The sequence below is a fragment of the Spinacia oleracea genome, chromosome 3 (assembly GCF_020520425.1).
Source record: "Spinacia oleracea cultivar Varoflay chromosome 3, BTI_SOV_V1, whole genome shotgun sequence".
Taxonomy (NCBI): Eukaryota; Viridiplantae; Streptophyta; class Magnoliopsida; order Caryophyllales; family Amaranthaceae; genus Spinacia; species Spinacia oleracea.
In genome coordinates, this window is record NC_079489.1 from 16,593,793 (window position 1) to 16,619,837 (window position 26,045).

At 33.5% G+C, this 26,045-nt stretch overlaps 2 protein-coding genes across 4 annotated transcripts; one reads left to right on the forward strand and one right to left on the reverse strand.

Moving 5' to 3' along the window:
- Window positions 1-253: 253 nt before the first annotated feature.
- Window positions 254-8,392, reverse strand: LOC110776693 (uncharacterized). Of its 2 annotated transcripts, none has more exons than XM_056839102.1 (9): window positions 8,171-8,392; window positions 5,463-5,673; window positions 4,673-5,139; window positions 3,839-4,305; window positions 2,910-3,574; window positions 2,157-2,334; window positions 1,932-2,069; window positions 1,480-1,806; window positions 254-967 (listed from the first exon to the last, which is right to left on the reverse strand). In XM_056839102.1, the coding sequence occupies exons 2-9, from the start codon at window positions 5,663-5,665 to the stop codon at window positions 740-742; spliced, it is 2,673 nt and encodes an 890-aa protein (XP_056695080.1). In that variant the 5' UTR covers window positions 5,666-5,673; window positions 8,171-8,392; the 3' UTR covers window positions 254-739. The 2 variants fall into 2 exon arrangements, with proteins under 2 accessions (XP_056695080.1, XP_056695082.1); XM_056839104.1 differs by lacking the exon at window positions 8,171-8,392 and adding an exon at window positions 6,564-7,312.
- On the forward strand, window positions 7,364-14,618 carry LOC110776689 (uncharacterized CRM domain-containing protein At3g25440, chloroplastic). Of its 2 annotated transcripts, none has more exons than XM_056839105.1 (9): window positions 7,364-7,587; window positions 8,201-8,299; window positions 8,386-8,716; window positions 9,526-9,927; window positions 10,065-10,557; window positions 12,228-12,345; window positions 13,163-13,245; window positions 13,329-13,487; window positions 14,063-14,618. In XM_056839105.1, the coding sequence occupies exons 2-5, from the start codon at window positions 8,208-8,210 to the stop codon at window positions 10,446-10,448; spliced, it is 1,209 nt and encodes a 402-aa protein (XP_056695083.1). In that variant the 5' UTR covers window positions 7,364-7,587; window positions 8,201-8,207; the 3' UTR covers window positions 10,449-10,557; window positions 12,228-12,345; window positions 13,163-13,245; window positions 13,329-13,487; window positions 14,063-14,618. The 2 variants fall into 2 exon arrangements, with proteins under 2 accessions (XP_056695083.1, XP_056695084.1); XM_056839106.1 differs by having other exon boundaries at window positions 7,374-7,587; window positions 8,063-8,299.
- The last annotated feature ends 11,427 nt before the right edge of the window (window positions 14,619-26,045 follow it).

Below are 26,045 nucleotides of genomic sequence, written 5' to 3' on the forward strand. Positions count from 1 at the left end.
TTTAACTAATTGCTTTGATTATTTAACTAAGCAGCTCAATTTATGAACTAAAGGCTTCCATTTCTTAACTAATTGGATTGCAATACTTGATTTAACCAAGTGTTCCATTTTTTTAACTAATGTCTTGCATTGTTTAACTAATTGGTTGAGTTGTTTGACTAATTGGTTCATTAGTGTAACTAAGTGGTTGGTTTTCTTAACTATTTTGTTCTAATGAACTGCACTAACTGGTTGGATTACTTAACTATTTGTATCAGAGACTTTACTAACTAGTTGGATTACTTAACTAATTGGATTACATTGTTTAACTAGATTACATTGATTAACTAATTGTTTCAATGACATCACGAACTAGTTGGATTACTTAACTAATTGTTTCAGAGATTTAACTAAATGTGCAACTAACAGTACCACATGTTAATTTGTTAGAAAAAAGAACCACTATCAACTAAAACCACTATCACCTAAAATGTTTGGCAAATTTCACAACTAGACCAACTCCTAAGTTGATTCACTCGTCAACTTTATGTCTTTTCATGCTCGGTTCTTCAGTTCCTGATGTGGGGGCTGTTGTTGCAGTCTTGGCTCCACGCCTTGTCATGGCATATGTTTTAAGTGGTTCAGAAACATCTTCTTTGGCATTCTCTGCTGCTGCTGCCTTCTGTGCCTTCTTCAAAGCAATAGTTTGTAGTCTCTTCTGCACAGCAGCAGCCTTCTTCTGTTTCAGTTGTTCTTGCAACTAGGCAGTAGCCTCTTCTTCTTGTTTACGCCTCTTTTCGTCTTCTTCTTTCTTCTTCTTCTGTTCTTCAATCTTCTTCAGTTGACGATCATGGATAGCGGGGGCAATACCAGCTTTCACGGAGTTGAATCCTTCAATTTCCTTGAGCACATCTTGTTGAATTTGGTTCAAATCAGACAGAACTAAGGCACTACAAACCTTAGCTCTGCACTGAATTCTGGTTGAACGCTGAAAAAAAAAGAAAAACAGACTAATTAGTAATTGAGTTTCACAGTTAACTAATTTCTATAATATTTAACTAATTGTATTTCACAGTTAACTAATTGCCATATATACTTAACTAATTGTATTTCACAGTTAACTAATTGTCATGTGTACTTAACTAACTAACCAGTCTAACTAATTGCTTAACTAATTGCTTAACACAGTTAACTAATTGGTATAAATATTTAACTAATTGTATTTCACAGTTAACTAATTTCCATATCTACTTAACTAATTGGATTTCACAGTTAACTTATTGCCATGTATACTTAACTAATTGCCATTTATACTTAACTAATTTCCATATGTACTTAACTAATTCCCATATGTACTTAACTAATTGATTTCAGTTCTTAACTAATTGGTTGAATACTAAAATAAAATAAAATAATGTTTAACCAATAAATCTAAACAATTAACTAATTCTTTTAAAAACACTTAAAAATATTGAAAACACTTAACTAAAAGAGAATTACCTTGGAGAGATCACAAGTCATCTCCTCTCCGTCAAAAAAGTGCATTGCCATCAACAGAAAAACCCCACAATCTACATGATTAGGGGTTTTTGATCTTCCAGGGAAATCAAGATATGTCATTTCGAAATCTAAAAGCTCGGAAGCTGATGGATGATCAATTTCCATCAAGTAATTGTAGAACGCTTCAATCATAAAGGACATTATTGTCTTGTATATAGACAACACCTTCTTCGTAGAAATGACGTTGTCAACATATACAAGAGTTTTACTGTTGAAGTTGACAATTAGAAGAGAAAAGTGCTCCCCATAATGAATAGGCAAGTAAAACTGCAAAAAAATGAAGAAAAACAGAATCAGAAAAATCATAACTAAAAGACATAAAATTTTAACTAATTAATACAATGTCTTAACTATAACCTATAAATTCATAACTATTAAGAATACAAACTTACCATGGAAACAGTTTTAAGATCCCATCGGTGGTCATTGATGTCTTCCACCCAATGTTTCCAACTACTTAAAAGCTCTTCAGAAATTTGTTGTTCAGAGTCCATTGACTTCTCATTCGAAACAAGATCTTTTAGCTTGATCTAAAAAATAATAAAATAAATTTAAATAGAGAAAAAACATAGTAACAAATTTTGGTGTAATGAATAATAACAAAGAAATAATCGTACCGTATACTCAATTCCGAAATAGAAGTTACACCCTTGATAATTCAGCTCAAATTGCTTTCTATTTAATAGAATGGCCCAAGACTCGACAATATTGGATAAGATTTTCCTATCAGGGAGCAAACTTTGCATCTCTTCTCTTGTTATCTTATGAACCAAACCATAAACAAAAAGTTCAGCCCTGTTACACAATCATTAATTTATGTTAGTGTTTAAATAATTGATGTAATTTTTAACTAATAGGTTCTTGTGCTTCACAATTTAGTTAAGTTGCATATTTTTTAAGGCTTAACTAAATGACATGATTAGTTAACTAATACATGATATTCTCTAACTAATTGTTAAAAATTCTAAACTAATGACTATAAAATCCTAATTGATAACTAAAAATTCATAACTAATTTATGTTAACTATTTACTAAAAACTCATTACTAATTGATACACATTCTTAGATAAAACTATAAAATGAATAACTAATTCAGAAACACAACTTACTTTTGATCAATAAAATCATCTTCATGAAAACAGAAGTCCATTTTTAAGGCTTAACTAAATGATATGATTTGTTAACTAGTATATGATATTGTCTAACTATTTTGTGAAAATTCTAAACTAATGACTATAAAATCCTAATTAATTACTAAAAAATTCATAACTAATTTATTTTAACTATTTACTAAAAACTAATTACTAATTGATACAAATTCTTAACTAAAACTATGAAATGAATAAGTAAATACAGAAACACAACTTACTTTGGATCAACACACTCATCTTCAAGAAAACAGAAGTCCAGAACCTCTTTTTCAAGCTTTGCCTCTTGGGAGAGAGTCTTAGGGTACCTAAGCATGAATGCAGATACAAAGAAAACTTCTTCATCAGGTGAACCAAGTGCTATGCTGCAACAAAGATTATCATTTTCTGGTTGACGACCACCAGATGTATCACTCGTTGAAGGAACAGAACCAGAAGCAGCATCATTCTTTTTATCTGCACCGCTACCATCACCAACAGAACCAAAAGCAGGAGCGTTCTTTTCACCTGCACCACTACCAACACCGGCAGCACCAGAAGCAGCACCATTCTTTTCAGCCTCATCATTACCAGCACCGACAGAACCAGAAGCAACACCAACACCATTCTTTTCACCTGCATCATTACCAGCACCGGCAAGTCCAGAAGCAACACCATTCTTTTCAGATGCATCATTACCAGCACCGGCAGCACAACTGTTATTTTTCTTCAGATCTTCAGCATATGCAACAATGGAGTCTATAATCTCCAAAAATACTGGATCTCCATAACCAGGACTATCTGACAATTGTTGTCTTCCCTTCTTTAACGTACTGATATGCTGCTGATGAAAATTGGAAACAATGTATAAATCCCGGCAATACTTTTTCAATGCTACTTCCAACTCCTTCACAAAAAATGAAAAAAATTAGCTAAAACTAATAATAGTATCAAACAATGTATAACTATTTAATTTAATAACTTAACTAATACAAGACACCATGTAACTAATTTCTTGAATTACTTAACTAATATGTGTGACTGAAAAATAATAAAATTGTTAACTAATTGCCTTAGTAGATTAACTAATTGGTATCAGTTCATCACTAATAAGTAGGATTCCTTAACTAAACCAAATAAAAATAAAATTGAAAAAAATAAACTGACTTACATCATCGCAGCTCTTTTCAATATCATCATTTGTCTGAAAACCTTCAGGAATAGCAAACTCAATCATCTTACTTCCCGATGCAGAATGAGGTATCCCCGACAAATCACCAAGAGACTTTGCCAAAGGATAGCTCGTTAAATCAACAGCAGCTAGCCCAAAACCCATTTTCACCTCAGCAGCTACACGTTCAGATACTTCATCAGGAGACCAATGTTGCACAAGCGGAATCTCCTTGGGCGGACTTACACCACGGAATAAAGCTCTTTGAAGATATATAATCTCCAAAAATTGTAAACAACCGCCAACTCTAGTATTAGTAATTTTTTCGTTCCACCTACATACAGCCAACCCCAAATGGTCAAGCACGTACTTGCACCAATTTTGTTTCGCAATTTTTGAAACATCCTCTACTGCCTTAAGAAGCTTAATGTCTACCAAACGGTTAGACGTGGGAGCCAAGAAAACACCTGTCAAACCAATCAGTTCATCACAAAAACAAATCAGTGAAGCAATTGAATAAATTAGTTAAGCATGCAGTTCAATTAGTCACACTGAGACAGTAAGTAGTTGAACAATCAGTTCACTTAGTTAAAAACAAGAATTAGTGAAGCATTTCAAGCATTTAGTTAAAAAAATCAAATAATTAGTTAAATTTTCATTACAATTAGTTAAGATGTGAAATAAAAATACTGAAAATTTTTCGAAACAATAAATCACTGAGAATATAAGTAGTTAAGTATTAAAAGAAACTAGTTAAAGAATAGAAGGAATTAGTGAAGCATTTTAACCAATTAGTTAAGGTAGAATAAATAATTAATTACAAAAATGGATTACCTAAAGCGTAAATCACAAACGCACGCTTGAATTCATCTCCGTACTCGTTAGTATTTGCAAGATAAATCTCCACCTCAGACAAAGCAGCAGATTGCACATTGTCTTTTTTGTTATATTTTCTAAACCACCTCTGGATCATTTCAAACGTTCCATCTCCCTCAACCCTCTTCCTAGGTGTTTCTTCAACATCAACACCTTTCACCAAGGGCAGCCTAAACACGTCATACACATCATAATCATATAGCTGCACACCATATTTCCGGCCTTCCCCAAACTGCAGCATATGACCAACACTGTTAAATTTCTCAAGAATCCAGCAACTAAGCTTCTTGTTAATATCAGGAAGACGAATAGACAGCAGGCCACCAAATCCAATTTCAGTTATGGCCTTGACTTGTTTGTCTTTCTCCTTGATGATAGATAGCATATTAATGAGAGCTTCTGGTCTACAGATGGGTGTAAAATCCCTAGAAAAGAACAAAAGAACTTAAAACAAAGAACCAATAATGTAATAATTGGAACATAAGTGATATGACTAAATTAATAGGAAAACTACACTATTAGTTTCAGTCCATAACTAAATACATTGGATGTTTAACTAATTACTTGTACAATGACACTAATTGATGTCAAATCTTAACTAATTGGTTTCACAACTTAAAAAATTCAAATGAAAGTTTAGCTAGTTGAATTTACTGTTGAACTAATAGGTTTCAATCAATGACTAATTAAACTAAATGTATAACTAATAGGTCTCAGTCAATGAATAAAAAGAGGATAAAATTTATACCTATCCAACTCAATTGTTTTACCATCAGGCTCTACATACTCCAACTTCACTTTTTGTGTTTTCTTTGTCCCTTTTCTGGACGGAACAGCCTCATACCCTACATCAGCAGCAACTTCTTGTGTCTGTTTCACTAAATCAGGATCTGCATTCTTAATATGAGGATCATCCTCAGATGTCTTCGCTGCATTTTTTGTTCTAGCCATTTTGATACCTGAAAAAAAATACACAACGTAAGTCAACAAATCAAAATTCAAAAAACAAATCACTGAAAAACTAGAAAGTTTGTAACTATTTAGTGTGTATAGATAACTAATGTATGTAAATGTGTAACTAATATGGTAAAATATGAAACTAATTCGTCTGTATAGATAACTAATTGGTTATAACTAATTTATGAAAACACATAACTATTTGAGTTGAATAGTTAACTAATAGGTTAAAATATGTAACTAACATGTTAAAATACATAACTGAAACATACATGTTGTTAAGATATTCTTAATTGTGATTATTAATAAAAAAAAACTAAAACTACTGATATCTTAACTAAACAACCTAAATTCTAAACTAAAACAACAAAAATTCAAAAGCATAGCAAAAAATAAATGGGAAAAAGCATTTTCAAGCAGTTCCAAAAGAAAAACACATAAAAATAATGAATCTGACAACCTGAAATTCAAATAAAAAGTACGAAAAATGAAGTTCTAACAATAATAGCACAAAAAAGAGAACAATCGCGCAGTTGTAGAAGAAGAATCGCAAAACGTAAGCACAAATCTCAGAAAATCACAACAAATACATGAAAATCTTAAAAAATCGACGAAAACCCTAACATAAACGGAAAATCAAGAAGAATCATATAATCGATGAAAATAGAAAAAATGAAGAACAAAAAATGCACAAAAACGCAACGACATTAAAGTAAAACCTAAAAATCACAGTAAAACCCTAAAATGAACACAAACCCTAACAATATACATGCATACCAAAATGTAGATTAAAAGCAAAATAAAACGAGTATACAGACTAAATTAAACTAGAAAAAGAGAAGAAAATCCAAAAACAACAAAAATTGAAAGTTAAATTGAAGGAAACACTTACAAAATCGAAGAGACAAAGAACAATAACGGAGCTTGAGCCAATTTCGGAAGAATAAATAGCAGAATTGAACCAAAAACGACCAGAAGTGAAGCGTGATTTGGAAGAAAAACGATCGGCGCGAAAAGATGAAGAAAACCGTCACTTTCTCTCTCTTAAATGAGAACAGTGTGATTTGAAAATGAAACGAAAATGAAAATGAGGAAATAGATCAGGAAACCAATGTTTTTATAGGATCCGAATATTTTCGACCCGCGAGAATTTGGGCTGTATTTGACCCGCGAACAGAACCCAGTATAAGGTGGTCTCACAGGAAAGACCGCCTTATACAAAAGTTTGTAATTTTAAAATTAGTAAATACTTGTTTCACAATCAGTAGATAAATGTTCATTTCTAAATTGGTTGAATAAATGAGAATTACCAAATAATTAGATAAACGTTCATATTCGAATGAGTAGATAAATGTTTATTTTCAAATAAATAAATAAATGTTCATTTCCAAAATAGTAAATGTTCATTTCCAAAATAATAAATGTTCATTTCCAAATAAATAAATAAATGTCCATTTCCGAAAAAGTAAATGTTCATTTCCATATGAGTATATTAATGTTCATCTTAAACAACAAAAAACGACGTAGTTTTAGATAGGGGTACAACCAACTTTAGCTGCACCCGGGTACAGCAAAAAATTTGCGCAAATACACCCTTAATGATTTAATTTCCATTTGTCTACTTGGGCCAGGCCCAAGTTTGTAGCACGGTTTCGAATATAGGCTATGCAGAAATACAGAGTAACTGATATCTTCTTCAACCTATCTTCTTCAACCTAATTTCAGTTTTCTGGCGGAAAAACTTTCATACAATCAGCAAGTTTGCTTGGGAAACGTGAATATTAGATTGAAATCTCGTTTCCCATTCGTTTCCGGGATGAATTCAGTTTCAAACACTTCTCTATTTTTCTGAAACGGTTTCGGTGCGTTCCGAAACGCGTTTCCCGGTTTCCCCGTTCCAGGACGTTTCGGAAACGGTACGTCGTGAATTTTTGGCGTTTCCGTGCTTCGTAGGTTGTAATTATAAAATTGATTGTTTCTGCTAATGATAGTTGTTGATTTTGGCATATTTAAATTAGAAATTTATGAATTTATCATGTATGACAGTATGAAAGACTGGTATTAGTTACTGAAGGTTTTGATGCAGGTTTAAAGATGATAATGACAAATAATTCGGTTTATATAATACTCATCTTGTCAAATGGAAACATGGGAATTGCTAATACTCAATTGTTCTCTTCACTTTTGTGTATCAATCATTATGTCAATCTTGATGCAAATTAAGGTTTTTTTTTGTTATGAAAGTCATATTCTGTATGAAAATGAGACTCTGGTATTAGTTCTTAAACAAGTGATTGCTCTATACTACAATTGCTGATATCCTTCTTCATGATTAGATAATCTAGTCAAATTCAGTTTCTTACAATTGCAATTGCCTGTAATTAGATACAGATTGTTTTTAGGAAGTATGATCACATGAAAAGCTTGAGAAGACAGCTATGCTTTGGAACATGACTATGCAGTAGATGAATGATACAGTTTTGAGGATGAGAAGATTACGTGATTAGGACGTGTCCTTTATTTTTGTAGGTCTCCCATGGCTAGTTCTTGCTTTCATTGCCTCAGACGGGCTGCTAGGTTCTCTGTGTCACTATTCAATACTTCCCAATTGGATTTTCTTTCTCCTAGGTACTCTCTCCTTCTTTACGTCCTTATTTTTAAAAGGCATCACTCACTAATATCCTTATTTTCTAACCTCTTTCTTTTCCTTCCAGGTTGACTTCGTATAATCCTGGAACCCTTTGGGGAATTTGCAGACCATTGTGTTTTCCATACACATCAGAACCCTGTTTAGTGTCCCGGAATTTCAGTTATGGCACAGTGAACTTGGTTATTTCTCAGGGGAAACCCAAATTTGAAGTCCAAGAAGTTGATCCTCCAAAGAAAGACAAGTGGAAGACGAAGAAGAGGCTCAAGATGCAGAGGTTGAGAGAGAAAAAAGAGAGGAAAGCAGCAAATAGAAGAGATCCACGGCGTCTCACTGTTAAGAGGAAGAAGCAAAAGTTTGCTAGTGTTGAGGATAGGATCAAAGACAAGCTCGAAAGGGTATCTTTTTTATCCTTGAGTATTGCATACTAAGTTCTGCGAATGTCTTTCTAGTTCTTTTTCTGTATGATTTTGTTGAATGTGCATCTTTTGTATAAAAAAATTCTGTCTTTCCTGATTCATTCATTTTTAGGTGTCTAATATCCTACAGTGGCTACAGATTATTGGTTGAATTGCCGATGCTTACTTTACATAGATTTGTAAGTTCAACCACTAACTAATGGCCTATATTCTATATCCACTAACTGTTGTTTAGGAAATTTACAAAAAGTTTGAGCCCTCATCTAGAGATTCCACCTTAGATAGGGAAGCCAGAGCCATTCCATCCAGATTGGTACCACTGCTCTAATGCTTAGGAACTTTTTGTTCTATTATTCTCGTGATTGTGAATTTTAGGTTGATTCCTTTTGTTTAATTTCATGGAATGATTTACAAAGATGATTGATTCTTTCAATTGAGCTTTGTTATATAAAAATTCCCCTTATCTTGCACCAAGCAAAGTCCCACATATACTTTTCTATATTTAAAGACACATTATTTACTTCCTCCACCCTAAAATTAAGTTCCTCTGGACCTTTTGCATGGAATGATTACCCATATGAGAACATTATTCCCGTATACCTAGACTATAAGCATGTATTAATGTATTATTCCAAACTACTCTGTACTAATTATTGAAGGAACGGATTTAAAAATGCATATATACCCAGGCCTTACTGCCTTCAGAAAGAAAGTAGTACCTTATTTGATGTTTAGGCAGGACAAGCTAATATTGGGCATTGACAGTTATTTTTCGCCATACCTTACAGGCAAGAATCAAAGAGGCTTTATTGGTTGAGCGCCTCAAAAAGTATGAAGTTCCAAAGGTTCAGGGTCCTGTTGTTCGACCACACAAGATAAATGGTGAGGAGAAGTTTTATTTCAAGAAGATGGCCCAGAAAAGGTCTAATTATGTTCCAGTTGGAAGAAGAGGTGTTTTTGGTGGTGTCATTCTCAACATGCATATGCACTGGAAGAAACATGAAACCGTGAAAGTCTTCTTTAAGCCTTGTAAACCAGGCCAAATACATGAATATGTGCAAGAAATAGAACGATTGAGTGGTGGTATAGCAATACAAATAATCGGAGATGACACCTCTATATTCTATAGAGGAAAGAACTATGTGCAACCGGAAATCATGTCACCCATTGATACACTGTCCAAGAAAAGGGTATGTTATCTCAAACGCACATATTTTACGTGTTCTCAAAAATCAAATTCATAGAAAGAAGTATCTTTTTCTAGGTATGTCCCTTTTATGCCATTTAATTCGGTAGGTTCAATTTTTCTGTGTTTTTCTGTTGCTAGGCCTTGGAGAAATCCAAGTATGAGCAATCACTGGAAACTGTGAGGCATTTCATTGCTGTTGCTGAAAAGGAATTGGAGCTTTATTACAGGCATATAGCACTGTATGGTATTTCAAACAAGCAGACATGTAGTACAATTGCTCAAAATTCAATAGAAGACTCAAATGATACTGTAAATCGTCATTTCACAAAAAGCAAAATTCTTGAGTCAACCCTCTATTCTACATGCGATCCTCAAATGGATTATGATTCCTCGGATCAAGAATTAAATGGTACTGGAAATGTGTCTTCCAGTGAGACAGAGCTAGATGGTGACTGCATGTCTGATGATGAAGACGATCTGGATTCTGAAGGGAGAGAGGAAGCTTTACCAAAATTAACGTAAGAGAGGTTCATAAATCCACAATGCATGATTGCATTCTGCAAGTTACTCTACCTCAGATATGCTCTTTTCTGACCAGGCCCTCGTCTCGTATTTATGGCATCCTGGAAAGGTAAATACTCTGCTTATATGCACCTAGAAGAGAGTGTTTCTTGGAATTGTTCACTGATTTCTCTGATTTTAGTGTTGAATCTATCTTGCTTACTTATGTTTCAGTGAAATATTATTTTCCTCTGCAATTGTCAGATATGTTCTCTCTTTGAGATGGCGTTATTGCATGATCTTGCATATTTTGATGTTAGATTAATGTTAGGTTGGGGTTGTAAGTCAATTAGGATATTTCTTATACTTGACATAGAAGATTTTTAAAAGTAATCCGAATTTGTATTTGCTATCAGCGAATAATTTGATTCATAAACAAAAATCTTGTACATAATCAATTGACAATGTGCTTGGATTAGGCTTGTTGAATGCTTTCTCGTTTTCTTTTGGCTGATTTTGTATACAAGCAGAAAGTCATTAATTAGGGAGCATTTTGTTTTTTGGGAAGCACTTTTATTTCCACAAAATATTTATCTAACCTAAGCTTAATCTATAACCCTTATAAAAGCAACAACATCAAGTTCCCCACCCCTCAATTTCTTCTTTGAATTTTCTTAAGAACAGTGAAATATCTAGAGTTTACAGCCTCCCCCATCTTGCTTGGAGAAAACTCTAGAGTTGACTGCAAGCGGGCGAACAAGAAGAGGCAGAGCCGGTCACGGGTTACCTTTCATCATTCTTTCTCTATTTTCCTGGTGAAATCTTCATAACCCACACGCCAATTCATGTAATTTTTTGAAAAAAAGTTTCTTATTTTTTTTTCATGAATTTTAACTGTTCTGTTTTTTTTCCGCTCTAGTTCTGGTCTACATTTTGTGAATCTTTAATGTAAAGATTGATTATGATTATTAAATTAAGAACTTGGTGAAATAGGTATTCTTTATTCTTGCATTTCGTGTTCTTAATTACGGAGTAATAGGTTTCATATGTTTAATTTGGAAATGTTGGAAAATTTGATTAGAATTGTAATTCAATTATTGAATGATTTTGTGGGTTTTTTGCGTGAATTGGGTAAATTTGTTTAAAATCTGCCAAATTGTTACATTTTTAGTGTGGAATTGAGGTCAATTGTAAAAGAAGAGTTTTAATATAAGTTATATTTTTCAAAATAGCTTGTCTACTCTATGCATGGACAGTAGCCCATTATGGTTTTATAGTTCGATGTAGATCCGATGCGTGTACAGGCGGACACCTGTTTTTATCATTGGTTCCCTACTTGAATGCCAGTCAATACAATTATGCATTAAATAGTAAAATAGAGACAAAGAAAAATTATATGGCCTAGCATGGAGGCCGAAGTTGTATTATTGTTCAACTGTTATAGATTTTCCTCGATGTAGCAAGTGAATAATTGACAGGGCCGAGAGAGAGATCAAGAATGGGATAGTATAAGGAGGAAAGCTTGCAGTTTGAAGAGCAGGAATGGGAGCTTTCCATTTTTCTTGCTTCTCTGTGTGAAGACATCAGATACATTGTGTATGCCAGTGAAACAAATATGAAACCTACATCAAGTTTTTTTTTGTGCATTAGGAGGAATATCATCGTAGCTTCTAATTGTTTCGTGATTTATTCTCTTTTTTGTGTCTTGATAAAGATGTAATAATTGTTGATTTACTTCATCTGTTTTTTGTGTAGTTTTCTCAAGTAATTTATTAATTTTTTTTTTGCATCCCCTTGCAGAGGAGGATACACCTTCAAAATCTACAGAAGTTGTTGTTCCTGGTACAAATATTGTTGGTGGTATGATGCCAGGCGGTTTTGCACCACCTGGAACTTATGGAGTTATGCAGCGGCCCATGTGTGTTCTCTTGACTTCTCTTTTTCAGTCTTATTTCTCACTCAATTTTTATAGTTAATTTCACAAGGGGTTGTTGCCTATGGAATGTGCATGTACTGTTTCCCATCCCCCCAAGAAAAACAGCTCCCAATCTTTATAGATACCTTCTTGGCCCAGTTGTGGACTGTGGGGGAGGAGAGAAAGTTTGTTAACAGGAAGGAGAGGAGAGTGAATTGAGGCACTGATGGGAACCTTTAGTTGTGGTTCGGAAATCTTTTCAAGTGGAATAGAAGTGTTTTATAAGGAAACAAGCTAAACAGGGAACCCTCTTAAAATAATCTAGAAAATAGTCCAGTTGTACTTTTTGCTTATTCCTTAACATGAAGGATTGTTACTCCTTATGTTACCGTTCCCTACTTGAATGATTGCCTTCTTATCCTCCACTTTGATGAAAATGCACCAGTTATACATTCATTAAACACGGTACCAGTCCTCCACAGTAATGGATAGTCCTTTGCCATAAATGAAGTTCTATTCTTCCTACAGATATTCCTTGCGAATTTGATTGTACTTCACCATAGAAAATTTCCTTTTTTTTGTTTTGTTTTAGGAAGATAGCAAAATTCTAAGTGATGTTTCGTGAACTTTGTTCCCTGGCCCAATTTTCACAGGATGAGTAGTCAAATATGTCTGGTGAACACCATAGTCTGACTTCTGCAGTGTTTTGATCAAGTCAAAATGTTACTCGTTACTTGAAAGCTCTTTTTCAGTACACTCTTGGTCCATTTTTCATTCATTAGAAGTTTAGAACTTATGGTTTGATTGATTTATTTTGAAGGTAATTCTGCTTGCCAGGCAATTGAGTTTCTTATACAGAAAGGAGTTCCAGAAGCCCATATTATTTTTCTGAACCTTATATCAGTAAGTTCAGTTTTACAGTGATTACACCCTTTGGCTCTGCAATACACTACTTACTTTTTATAATTGAATTGGTAAACTTAAAGGCACCTGAAGACTTCCATTGTGTTTGCAAACGTTACCCGTCCTTGAAGATTGTCACTTCAGAGATTGATGCTGCGTTGAATGATGAGTATCGTGTAATACCTGGCATGGGAGAATTTGGGGATCGTTATTTTGGTACTGATGACTGAAGATGCAAGGAGGTGCAAATTTTATTATGTATCTGCTTATTGAGGTCTATTGGGAATTTAGGATAATATTAAGTGTCTAAAAATGTAGTTCAGACATGCCAGTAAATACGCGAATGTCATATTCTTAACTTCAGAGAAGCATTACCACGTTGCCAAAATGGTTGATGCTACTTTCTTACTGCAGTGATGATTGTGATGTGTTTTCTCGTTGATACGAGGTTGCAGTCTACTACCCAAATATCTGCTTGGTACTGGCACGAAAAGGCCATCTCCAGTTTTATGCAGGATTCGGCCTCGTATTAAGTATCTTGTCATGTAACTACAATTTAACCCATATTAGCACAAAGGGAATAAACTAAATCTATATGTGTTTCTGCATCAGCAGCTTCTTGAATGATCTGCACAACTTCTTGAATGCTATCAACTATTTTCATTCAATAAATATCCAAGAAGTATAATAAGCTTATAACTTATAAACCTGTGCACATGAATGACGAATTTTACATTGGTCTGAAGCAAAATCGGGCTACAGGGGAGGAATACACTGAGTTTGTTCCTGAATTTAACATATGTTGTGTGCTTTACAGGTTGAGCAACTGGTAGCAGAGAACACTACACTCTTCGAGAAGCTGAACGCGACAGCTCAACAGCTCAGAGAAGCCACAACAACAATTTGTGTGCTTAAGTCAGATGTTCAAGCTTTGAGAGCCAAGGTATATAGAGGAACTTAAATAAGCTTTTTAATCATCTTAATTTAATTATATTAAGTTTTGCAGAGTATGTATAAATGACTTGAGGTGAAAATTAATTATTCATGGGTTACAAGAGGCACTATGAACTAGCTTCTTCAGATTACTACATTATGTTCACCTTCTCCAGTTGAACTTATCAAGTGTTTGGAGGCAATCAAGGAAAATGCTTTTATGCTTCAGACTACCCGGCCATCGTTACATTTGAAGACCATTTAGACTCTTTTCTTCATGCTAAAGTCGCCCAGGAAAGTTCGCTCACATAGACTAACTTTTTTCATAAAATTATAAAATCAGTTGTATTGATCCTATAGTGACCTATTTTTTTCCCTTTAATTCAGATGGTCTATACAACATTTGGAAATATACTCTTTCTATACTCTTTCCAGGCATAGATTTCAAAGAATTCCCTTCACCAAAATCTCTTCATTCATAGTAATGGAACATAATCACCAAGTATATTAGATGAAGGGATGTTTGAAGAATAATGAGCGAAGAATCCGATAATTTTTAGTTGCGTGTTTTGTACATGCAGTAATTTATGAAGTAGTATTGGATTGGAAAATTTGTTCACACTTTCAGTAGTATGAGAGGAAGTGATAGTTGAGGATATTGAATATTTTTATGTTCATTTGTTCTGAACTACTCACGAGTTGTTTATCTCAAATCTTATGGTGGTTTTTGTACAGATTGACTGGAAAGAAAATATTCATCATTTTTTCGGTGGGCATCCGCGCACGATAGCGCGCAGTCCGATCCTAGTATGAGAAATAATGATAAATTCACATTTTTATTACTGCTCTTGTCCACGAGGGACTAGAGAAGTTATTGAAAAGAGTCTCTCGAATAGAGGAAGTTAAAGAAAATCACAAATTCTTATTTATAATGGGTGTACAATAAATATTGTACACCGGAGTAAAAGTTGACTCAAAATGCTTAAAAGTTACATTTATATATGTAAAAGTTATCTATTTTGTAATGATAAATTTTTTCATTTGAATAAAAATTATTTCTTCAAAATCACTAATAATGTATAAATTAATCATTTAACCCTTTAAAATGTTTATATATCAACTTTTTAATTTTATAATATAGAAGTTACAGAAAAATAAGTTAAAGTTACAAAAAACAGCATAAAAGTTATCTTGGTGTATAATAAATTTATTATACACCTTGTACGCGCAAGACCTTTTGAAAGATAATAACGTAATTATGGTCTTTATAGTTATGAGCTGTAACACCACTTCACCTCAAGCCCTAAAGCCTGGTTTTATTCTGTTTATAGCTTCTGCAACTTAGACTTTAGACCATGTGTATTCTTGACTCTTGGTCAAGTGTAAAATAATTTCTCTCTCATCTCTCTCCTTCTTACTCCTCATTTTCCACTAACTTGACTTACCTCCTACTTTGACCTCTTCTTTTTTTCTACAATATTGACCCAAGGTCACAAGTCTCTCTCACCGACTTTTCACTTAATCTCACCTCATATTATTTCTCCTACAAAGTTACTAATTTTAGTAACTATAATTTCTTTCTTGAATTAAGTTAAGAAAATATTAAAAAAATATTTTTTTTACTAATTAATATTACAAAAACATTAATGATAATTAACCTATTTATGTACTACGTATAAGTGCACAATTAATCAAATAAAAAAGTTTGGGCAAAATAATTAAATTCATTGTTGTTGGTTTATCTATAGCGAACCACAAAAATTATAGAAAAACATGCAAATCATCTTGCAATTTGGTTGCCCAAGGGGTCATATATCTGACCCCTGTCAAGTATGAGACTAAATTGACATGGAGCAAAGTTAACATTGTACAATTTTTGAGAGGGCAAATAGCAGTTGACAGTAAACCACAGTCATGGTTGCTGGTGCTCTTAGTGGATGAACAATTGGACATGCTTTGCCTTTGCTATTGGAAAAAATAGTTGCTAGCTTTTTTAAATATTTTTTGATACGCTTAACTATTGGAACAAATTGCTATGTGTTGCCAGTATATTTATTCGGATCGTTTTCAAAATATCCCTAATACGAAGATCATTTAAAAGTTTACGCAAATACAAGTTGTATAATAAATTTATTGTACATCAAGATAATTTTTATCAATTTTTTTTAAAACTTTTATCTAGTTTTTTTAAGTTTTATATTAAAAAGAAAGAGTCGGTAGATAAACATTTTAAAGGGTTAAATGACTAATTGTACACATTGAAGAAATAATTTTTATTAAAAGCAAAACTTATCACAAAAAAAATAGATAACTTTTACATATATACGCTTAATTTTTTAGCATTTTGAGTCAACTTTTACTCCGATATTATACACTACTTGCAAATAATAATTTATGAAGATCATTCAGGTTGCATTCGTCAAAAAAATCATTCAGGTTGCAAATCTTCTTTTACTAAAACAAGCCGCAAGATCCCTTAGGTTTTGCGTCTTTTTTTGTTGCCCATTATGCCCCTTACTTTGTTTGTTATTACTGTATTGTCATGCTTATTAATTAGTAAGCTCTTTTTTTTTTTTTTTTTTTTTTTTTTTTCCGTTTTATAAACGTTTAACACTTGTTTGCAAAAACCTAGACATTTTTTGACATTGATGTCTATGTGTTTTGACTATTTCATTGAAAGAAAATACAGACCCTTTTGTTGAGTTTATGTATATATATACGTATATTTTTTTTCCCCAATATAAGAAGACTTTAAAAAATATATGACTACTAAATTTAATTAATTTATCTTACCTCATTAAATAATTATGTACTCTTGAAGTTTTAATCTATACTATTATTGAAACTTCAAGGCAAAGAATGTCATCTCATTTAGTTATATCTTTATAGGTTTTAAACTTGTGACCTCTCATTTGTTAGTCACATATGATAACCACTATGCCACAACTCATTTTGTTGTTTCTTATACGTTCAAAATTATATTAAGTCAATATAATTAGAAAGGTGATCTGAATCATTTCTTAATAGTCTCACGTCACTAATTAGTCATTGCTTTTATGAGTTATTAATCATTACATGATAAATTTATTAACACAAATTCTTATTTACAAGTGGTGTACAATAAATATTGTACACAGGAGTAAAAGTTGATTCAAAATGCTTAAAAGTTACCTTTGTATATGTAAAAGTTATCTATTTAAATAAAAATTATTTCTTCAAAATCACTATTAATGAATAAAATTAATCATTTAATCTTTTCAAATGTTTATCTATCAACATTTTTTTATAATATAAAAGTTACAAAAACTAGGTTAAAGTTAAAAAAAACTGCATAAAAGTTATCTTGGTGTACAATAAATTTACTGTGCACCTTGTGCGCACAAGACTTTTTGATTTATTAAAGCATACTCAAAGAAAGACATATTGTAATGTTTGTAAAAATTATAAAAAGTTGTGACTGATCAAACAACATTTTACATAATAACATTTGATTTTTTACTCTGTATATATTAGTAAAATATCCAAATTAAAGATAATACTTCGTAAATAAATAGTGTGAAATTCCAAGTGATGCATTTAAAAAGAAACGGAGAGTGTAGATTTATAATATATTATTTTTTTTGTAAATGTAATTAAATAACGTTATGCGATTTTTTATAGAGTAACCCGGTAGGTATATTTCTTAACTTGCAAATAAGAATGATAAGCTTTTGTTTGATGTAAACATTATCTTTTGTGCTATACATAGTAGAAAATAACTTAATTAATTAATACGATCGAGTAGTAAAATTATAAATGTACGTCAAGCCAACACGTGCGTGGCACGTGCTCTCGACTAGTTATTTCAAAAATCCTACACTTTATGAGTATTTGGAAAAAATTATAGTCATTCAATTATGTTGATCAACATTCAACAGCTATTTTCGAAATCCTATGAATAGCAATTATTTTAAATATGGTACTATCTCCTTTTTTTGAGTTCTACTCCCTCCGTCCCGGTTTGACCGGCACAGAGTTTAAGGGACTTGAATTGACTTATTTAATTTAATAGGTAGTAGTTGATAGTGGGGTATTATTTTAATGTAGTTAGTGGAAAATGTGTAAAGGGGTGGGGTTGGGGAAGAGTAGGGGTTGAATTTTTAATTATTTTTTGTATGGAGTAGGGGTAGGTGGGTTAATAGGGGTGGAGTGAGAAATAATATAATATTGTTAGAATATTTCCATTTTTAGAAACAGGTCAAGTATTCCGGGACGGAGGGAGTGCTCAGTTATTTTAGAATCGGAAATCAATGAGAACTCAACTGAGACACCATACAACCTACCTTTGATGATGATAGATGTAGACGGTAAGAGAATTATTAAATACTATTGGATCCCACAAAGTGGAATGAAAAGGAGCGATTTCCCTAGAAATAGCTAAATCGAAAACTAATTTCCAAATTGTACTGGTTTAAAAAGTAATTCCCATGGTACCGTACACGTAGTATCGGGTAAGAGCTTCGTATATATTTTTATTTTTATTTTCAAATTTAACATAAAACCGCTAACGGTGGTAGCGGTTTATTCTAAAGAACCACTAACAGTGGTAGCGGTTTATTCTAAAGAACCACTAACAGTGGTAGCGGTTCTTTATGTTAAACCGCTACCACTGTTAGCGGTTCATATTATTATATCGTGAATTGCGTGAATAACTTGTGGAAAGACATAATAATATGAACCGCTAACAGTGGTAGCGGTTCTTTAGTATAAACCGCTACTGGTGTTAGCGGTTCTAATATATGAACCGCTAATAGCTAGGAAATCGTTCAATGAAATGTGATACTACGTATGATATGAATAAAAAGTTGATATATAAAAATGAAATAAAGTAAAAGTGAGTAGAACCTAAGAAAATTGATTAAAACGGTAAGTGAGTAGAACTTAAGAAAACTGATGAAAACGAAAAGTGATGGGGGGGGTCGTTTGGTTGGACATTTTAGAATGGATTGGAATGGAGTTAGATTATTCCATCAACTTTGTTGTTTGGAAGGGCCTTTTGAAATGCAGATCCTTGCCAAGGAGGTTCTATCCCCGCCCCATACCACTAAAACTTCATACCCACCTTTTACCATAAGATTCACATTTCATTCCACCCAGGTTACTAACTCTAACTCACAAAGAGAGAGGAGCGAGAGGAAGCTGCAACCGCCCACCTTCTTCGACCATGACCATCACCGGAGAGTTTCAGTCCAGAAGCCATTGTAACACCCCGACAATTCTCTCTTTTCTAAAATAATCTTTTAATATAAAACGTAGAGAATTATCAAGGCATTATCGCCCGTGTGAAAACGTAACGGCTTATTCAGAATTTTGCAGCGGAAAACATAAAACTAACTTTAGGTTTATAAATAATCGATTACAGGTTTAATCCCAAAAATCAACCAACAAAAATAAGGAAATATAAATAGTATGACAAGTTTAAAGTCCCAATTAACAAAACCCAAATAACATAGCAAGACAAAATCAATACAAGCTCTCTAATCCCGATCCCCATGATGCATCATCTTCAAACCTGTAGATGGACAGCGCTTATTGATCCTTAGAGACTGCTCACCAAAGATGGGTCATCACAAGATCAATAAGGCATAGCCATGATCAACACACACAAACAAAGCACGTAATCAGCAAAGCTGAGTACTACATACTAAAACAATAATAATCCTAACATATATGATTCTATTAAACGAACAATCCTAACATGATGCTAATGAAACATAAGTAAGGGCAAACAACACATATTAATTTGAAGACCACACTTGACTAGACTAGGCTAGATTGGACTAGACTTTTATAACAATAACATTATTTTAATTGAAATAGTCAATGGACCGAGTTGCTACTAGAAACTTCTTCTTCTTCACTAAGGAAGACGAGGTACGGGCGCGACTCCGTAAACCCCAATGACCTGCGATATCGAGGGACTTTTGAATAAAATAGAACCGGTGATCAATCCGGTCCCAGAAAAAGCCATAGGCGACCCATGACCCCAACTCCTGATTGTCCGTCACTTTAGACGTGCACAGTCTAAAGCTATTGCTACTCAGTTTCACTTTACATGCATGATTTACAAATTAAACTCTGTTATGACTCAACAACCACATAAGTCATACAATCAACAATTATTCTCAACTGTTTTTATCTTGGAATTAAGTAAGTGATCACAAAGGTGACAATCAATACTTATTCCAATTAATCTCACCTTTAATACTGATCAATCCCTCTATATGGGTATAAGGTTTCAACTTACTAAACAAGGTCCACGGCCCTCATAAAGTAGTGAAAAACTAAAAGGGAACAACAATCAATCGATCTGAATCAATGTATATAAAATAATCTAGTGTTCTCAACCAACATGTCTGTATCAATCATCCATACTAACATGCTATAATTCTCATAACGAAATATATATGCTTAACATGTCCATCCAACAATATTAAACATGCACTTTCAACATAACCAAATTCATCAACAATTTCAACATAACCAAGTTCATCAACAATTTCAACATAGTTTCAACAAATCACACACATTCCAAGCACACAGGTATGTACGTACCTTGTGTAAACAAACTGATAGGCCACTTTAACGAATTCAAAAGTCGCCTACAAAGAATTCTCCGCCTAAAAACAACCAATAAAATTCCCCAATCAATATCCAACAATTTACAGCAATATTAAAGTACTCTAAATACATCCTAAACATATTTTGAACCATCCCCAATATCGAAACTTAACTAAGTAACCCCCAAGCATAATAACTATTAAACTAATGATCCCAAATCGTTCTAAACTCCAATAAAACATCCTTTTTAAAATTTCCAGCAATATAAAATAATTTCAAACGTCCCCAAAACATAATCAACGTTCTTAAAATCATAAAAATAATAGCTTTAATAATGTATAATAATTCTATTATGATTTTAGAATATTAAAACCTTAAAAATCCATGCTTTAATAATTAAATTCCTTATTTCAATTCAATTACATAATCTGAAAATTAAATTTATTATTTAAACATAGTATATAATCTTAAAATATAATTTAATCATAATAACTTATAATTTATACTCAAGGAGCATGAATTGAATTAATAAAACTTCATTAAAACCCTAACTTAAACGTAATTAACGAATCTAAAAAATAATTAAATTAATTTCAACAACATATAATCTGAAATTATTTTTGATTAAACCATAACGATTATAATTTTAATTCAAGAAGCATAAATTAAATTAATAAACATAATTAAAATAATTAGTTACTTAGGGTTTAAGAAATAACCAAAAAGGAGTTGCTGGCCGGCGGAGGGACGGCGGCCGCAGTGCTGGTGGTCGCGGGTTGGGCGACGGCGGCAGTAGTGCTGGTGGTTGCGGGTTGGGCGACGGCTGCAGCAGTGCTGGTGGTCGCGGGTGGTTGCAGGCCACGAAAGAGAAAGGGGGATGGATGGTTGGCCGGCGAAGCAGCGACGCTGCAGGTGGCGACACGGCAGAGTGAACGACGAAGGTGGTTGGTTGTGGCTGGCCTAGTTGTGCGCAAAAACAGAGCATAAGTGAGGGGGAAAGAAAACAGAGAATAACGAGGGAGAGAAAGAAAAACGAAAGAGAGAGAAGAGGGAGTTACCGGACGGCGAAGGTAATGGCTCGATGGCGGTGGTCACTGCGGTGGTGCAGTAGGCGTGGAGGGGAGCAATGACGGCAGAAGGAGAGAAGAGAGTTTTGAGAGAGGAGGGTTTAACCGATTCACGTGAAATAGGAAGAGAGGAGTTTTGGTGTTTTTGTTTTACGTGAATTAGAGTAATGGGGTTATGGGTTTATACTATTGGGCTTTTTTCCAATTGGGCTAGACTTAGGATATTAGTTTTAGAATTGAATCTAAAACCGAATAGGATTGTTTTTCCGAATTCAACGAGTTTTCCTAATTCAAATTCTTTTCAACATAAAATTCTAAAATTATTCTTGATTGCACAAACCGTTAAAACATTTAGAATATATTTAAATAAAATTTAAATATACATTAAATATATAATAAGGTTCAAAAATCGTTAAATATTTAGAACGTAGTTAAAATAAAATAAATATACGTTAATTATATATTTATTACTTAAAGTTCATAAATTCTATTTAAATATATATAATATACGTTTAAATATATTAATAAAATTTATAAATTTACGGGGGATTACAGCCATCATCGGCGACCTTCAACCCGACGACCGTCATCGGCGACCTTCCACCTTTTCATCATCGTCGACGACCTCTGATTTGGGAAACCAATCACGCTCCAACAACCTTTCATCTTCTCCGATCTAGGCCTCTTCTTATGAGTGCTTGATATGCTACAGTGTAGTCCTTCCTTTGCCATTTTATGTTTCTTTTTAAACTGGTAGTTCTGTATATCGATGCTTAGAATGTTTTATTAGAATCGTATATTGACATATTGTACAATGAAATTATACTATAAATCTTTATTTCATGTCTTAATTTTCTTTTTGGATGAATTTTTATGTCATTTTAATGGAATTGCAGTCTCAAATTTGACGACGTGATATCAATTAGCAATTACTCCAAATTTTAACAATTAACAATTACTCCAAATTTTAATGGAATTGCAGTCTTCAAAGTAGCATATAACTCTCTCTAATTGTTAAAGAGAGTCATATGTCTTCCTTCTTTATAATACATGCTTGTTCATTAAACCATCATTTTATTTTTACCATTTTTTTCTGTTATTATTTTACTTGGAGCAACATTAAGCTTCTCGTAGAATTATTTACTTATCTAGGGCCTAGAGGAAGGAGGTAAGTAAATCATTTCATTTTGTAAGGATCTTAACTTATCATGCTTTTGTTACTCAAAGTCTCAAACAACACCTCCTCGCCTCCTTTTATTTCCTAAGGATTTCTAATTCTAGCGGGGAATTTTTTTCCAATCAAACAAGTACTAATACGGAGTTTATATTGCAATAAGAATTTTTTATTTTCGTTTCTTTTTTTTGTCAATCAAACAAACACTGACACGATAAATAGGTGTTCATTGTGACTATGTGATTGCATGTCCACCACTTCACCAGAAAAGGGCTTGACATTATTAGTTCTACTGAAAAATGCATGCATATGGGACCATTATTTTTCACATATCATTATCATTTCTAAGATATCATAGTATGCAAGTAATATGCATCTTCATCTGTTTATTTTACTTTTTTTATTTTTTTTTATTTTGTCTCTCATGCCTTCATATTAATTTTTTTTTTAAAGGAAAATATTAACTATCTTAGATACTTTTCCACTTCAATTATTTGTCCATTATTTCTATCATCACTTAAATTTTGGAGCTTTTTGATACATACTATAACAAATTTGTTTTAGATGTATCATGAGACCATGAGATGGATAGTGATACCAACATCGGCTATATATGCCTATGTCAAAACAAAAAAAACCCAGCTATATTCATGTAACAAAAGTCAATAATGCATGTAAAGAAAACTATATTTTGGTTGGCTTTGGGAAATTAGAGAGTGACCCTCATAAATTTCCCCGGCCTCATATTATTTGCATTCCTAGGAAATAGGAATTTAACTCATTCAATAGAATCCACCGGAACTACTTTCATGAACATGCATGTGGCCGTGTGCCCGGGTGAGTGAATCTCAAACGTTTATGTTCGTGAACAATTCTAAATAATTTTATATTGCTGGTAAGTACTATCTTCGTCCTTAAAAGATAATCCTATTGTAATATTTTGGGTAAAATTTTGAAAATTTTGATCATTATTCCTCATTAGCCTATAAAAAATAATGGGTCATGTTAGATTCGTTTCAATATATTTTCGGGATATCAACTTATTATAATTTTTACGCGTGTAGAATTATTGATATTTATGTTTTAAGTCGTGTCTTTGAGACCGTGAAAAGTCAAATGGGGCAATCTTTTAGGGGTGGAGGGAGTAATACTTTTCTTCATTATAATATAGTAAAGGTGAAGTTTTTTTCTCCGGTTCGTTGTCCCCCACTAAGAACGAGCTATGATCGCGTGTATTTCATCAATGAGACTATTCGAGATTTAAATACACTCATCATGTATGTTGGAATAGCTTGTGCAGCAGTTTTGATTAGAATCTCCTGCCCGAGTCGAGATAATAATTTCTCCTTCCATCCTTGCAATTTCTTCCATATACGATCTTTTAAGCATGTAAAGATTGACTTCTTCGACCTCCCAATAATTGTGGGAAACCTTAAATATTTCTTATGTCTATCAACCTCTCGCACCCCAAGCGTATCAATAATCTCCCTTCTTCTATCCGTCTTCACACTTTTGCTAAAAGCAACGTATGTCATGCTTAGATTGACCTTCTAGCCGGAAACTCTCTCATAAGTACTGATTATATCAACAATTTTAGAGCATTCCTGCAAGTTTGCTCTAGCGAAATGTATACTACCATATGCGAAAAAGGTGGGACACCCTAAGCGCCCCAACACACACTCGCGCACCATGAATCAGATTTTCCTTTGAAGCTTTGCTTATTAGAATGGAAAAAGCATCGGCACAAAGAAGAAAAAGATACGGATATATAGGATCTCCTTGGCGAAGACCACGTGTCGGAGTTAGTGCCCCTTAAATTCCGCCATTATACTTGAAAGAGAAAGATATGCTCGATAAACACCTCATAATTCTCTTGACCCATGAATGTCGCAAACCCAATTTATACATCACTCTTTTCGAAAAATCTCACTCCACCCTATGATACGCTTTACTCATGTCGATTTTTAGAGCTACCGTAGCATCCTTACCTCCCCCACCCCCTTCTTTTCATAGCATGAAAATTTTCAAACGCCACCAACGCATTGTCTATGATAAGTCTCTTCGGCACAAAAGCGCTTTGATTAATCGATATAATCGAGCCAAATAACGACTTCATTTTATTAAATTTGCTAACGTTTTGGATATGATTTTGTACAAAACGTTACACAAATTAATAGGCCGGAATTCAATCATATTTTTCGGATCATTAAACTTTGGTATAAGAGCAATGCATGTACGGTTTGCCTCCTCTAAAGTCGACTCCCCTTTCCTCTAAGACTTAACAAGCTGAATAACATCCGGCCCAAGAATACCCTAGAATTTCTGGAAAACAAAATATGTGCATTCTGTCGGATCGCGGAGCTTTGTTAGGATGCATATGAAATAATGAATCTCTTATCTCATCACCATTGGGTTCCACGTCCAACTCCTTATGCATCTCATCAGTGACCAAATTCTCAATTCCCTCCATAGCATTATCAAAACCCACAAGGTTGCTCGTGGCAAATAAATCCTCTAAATATTTTGAAATAGTCCCATATAACTCTTCTGGACTAGTTTTCTACTCACCAAACTCATCATTGAGGCCCTTTATCATATTTCCTCCTACGTTGGCTTGCCTTGTGATGCAAATATTTAGTATTTTACCCCCATCTCTCAATTCATTTGCCCTAACTTGAGCGTGCCAATATGACTCTTCGATTCGATGTAACTCATCTAGCTCTTCCGAGATCTCTCTGTATTCTGCTAGTAGAAGAGCGTCATGCCTCTGCCCCTGTAGAGTTTTTGACGTACCTTGCTTCGGCCACTAATCTTTTTATTTATAGCTATCCCCCAAAAGTATCAGCCGCCCAGGATGTTAAATTACCCTCCACCCTCGCAATTCGTGATATTATTCTATCACCACCCGTTCTCACGCCAAGCATTAGACACAACCCGCCCACACTCCTCATACTAGAGCCACAATACTTAAAACCGGAATATTTCTCACCTATTTTTTCATCATTCTCCTTCCCACACTTCAACAT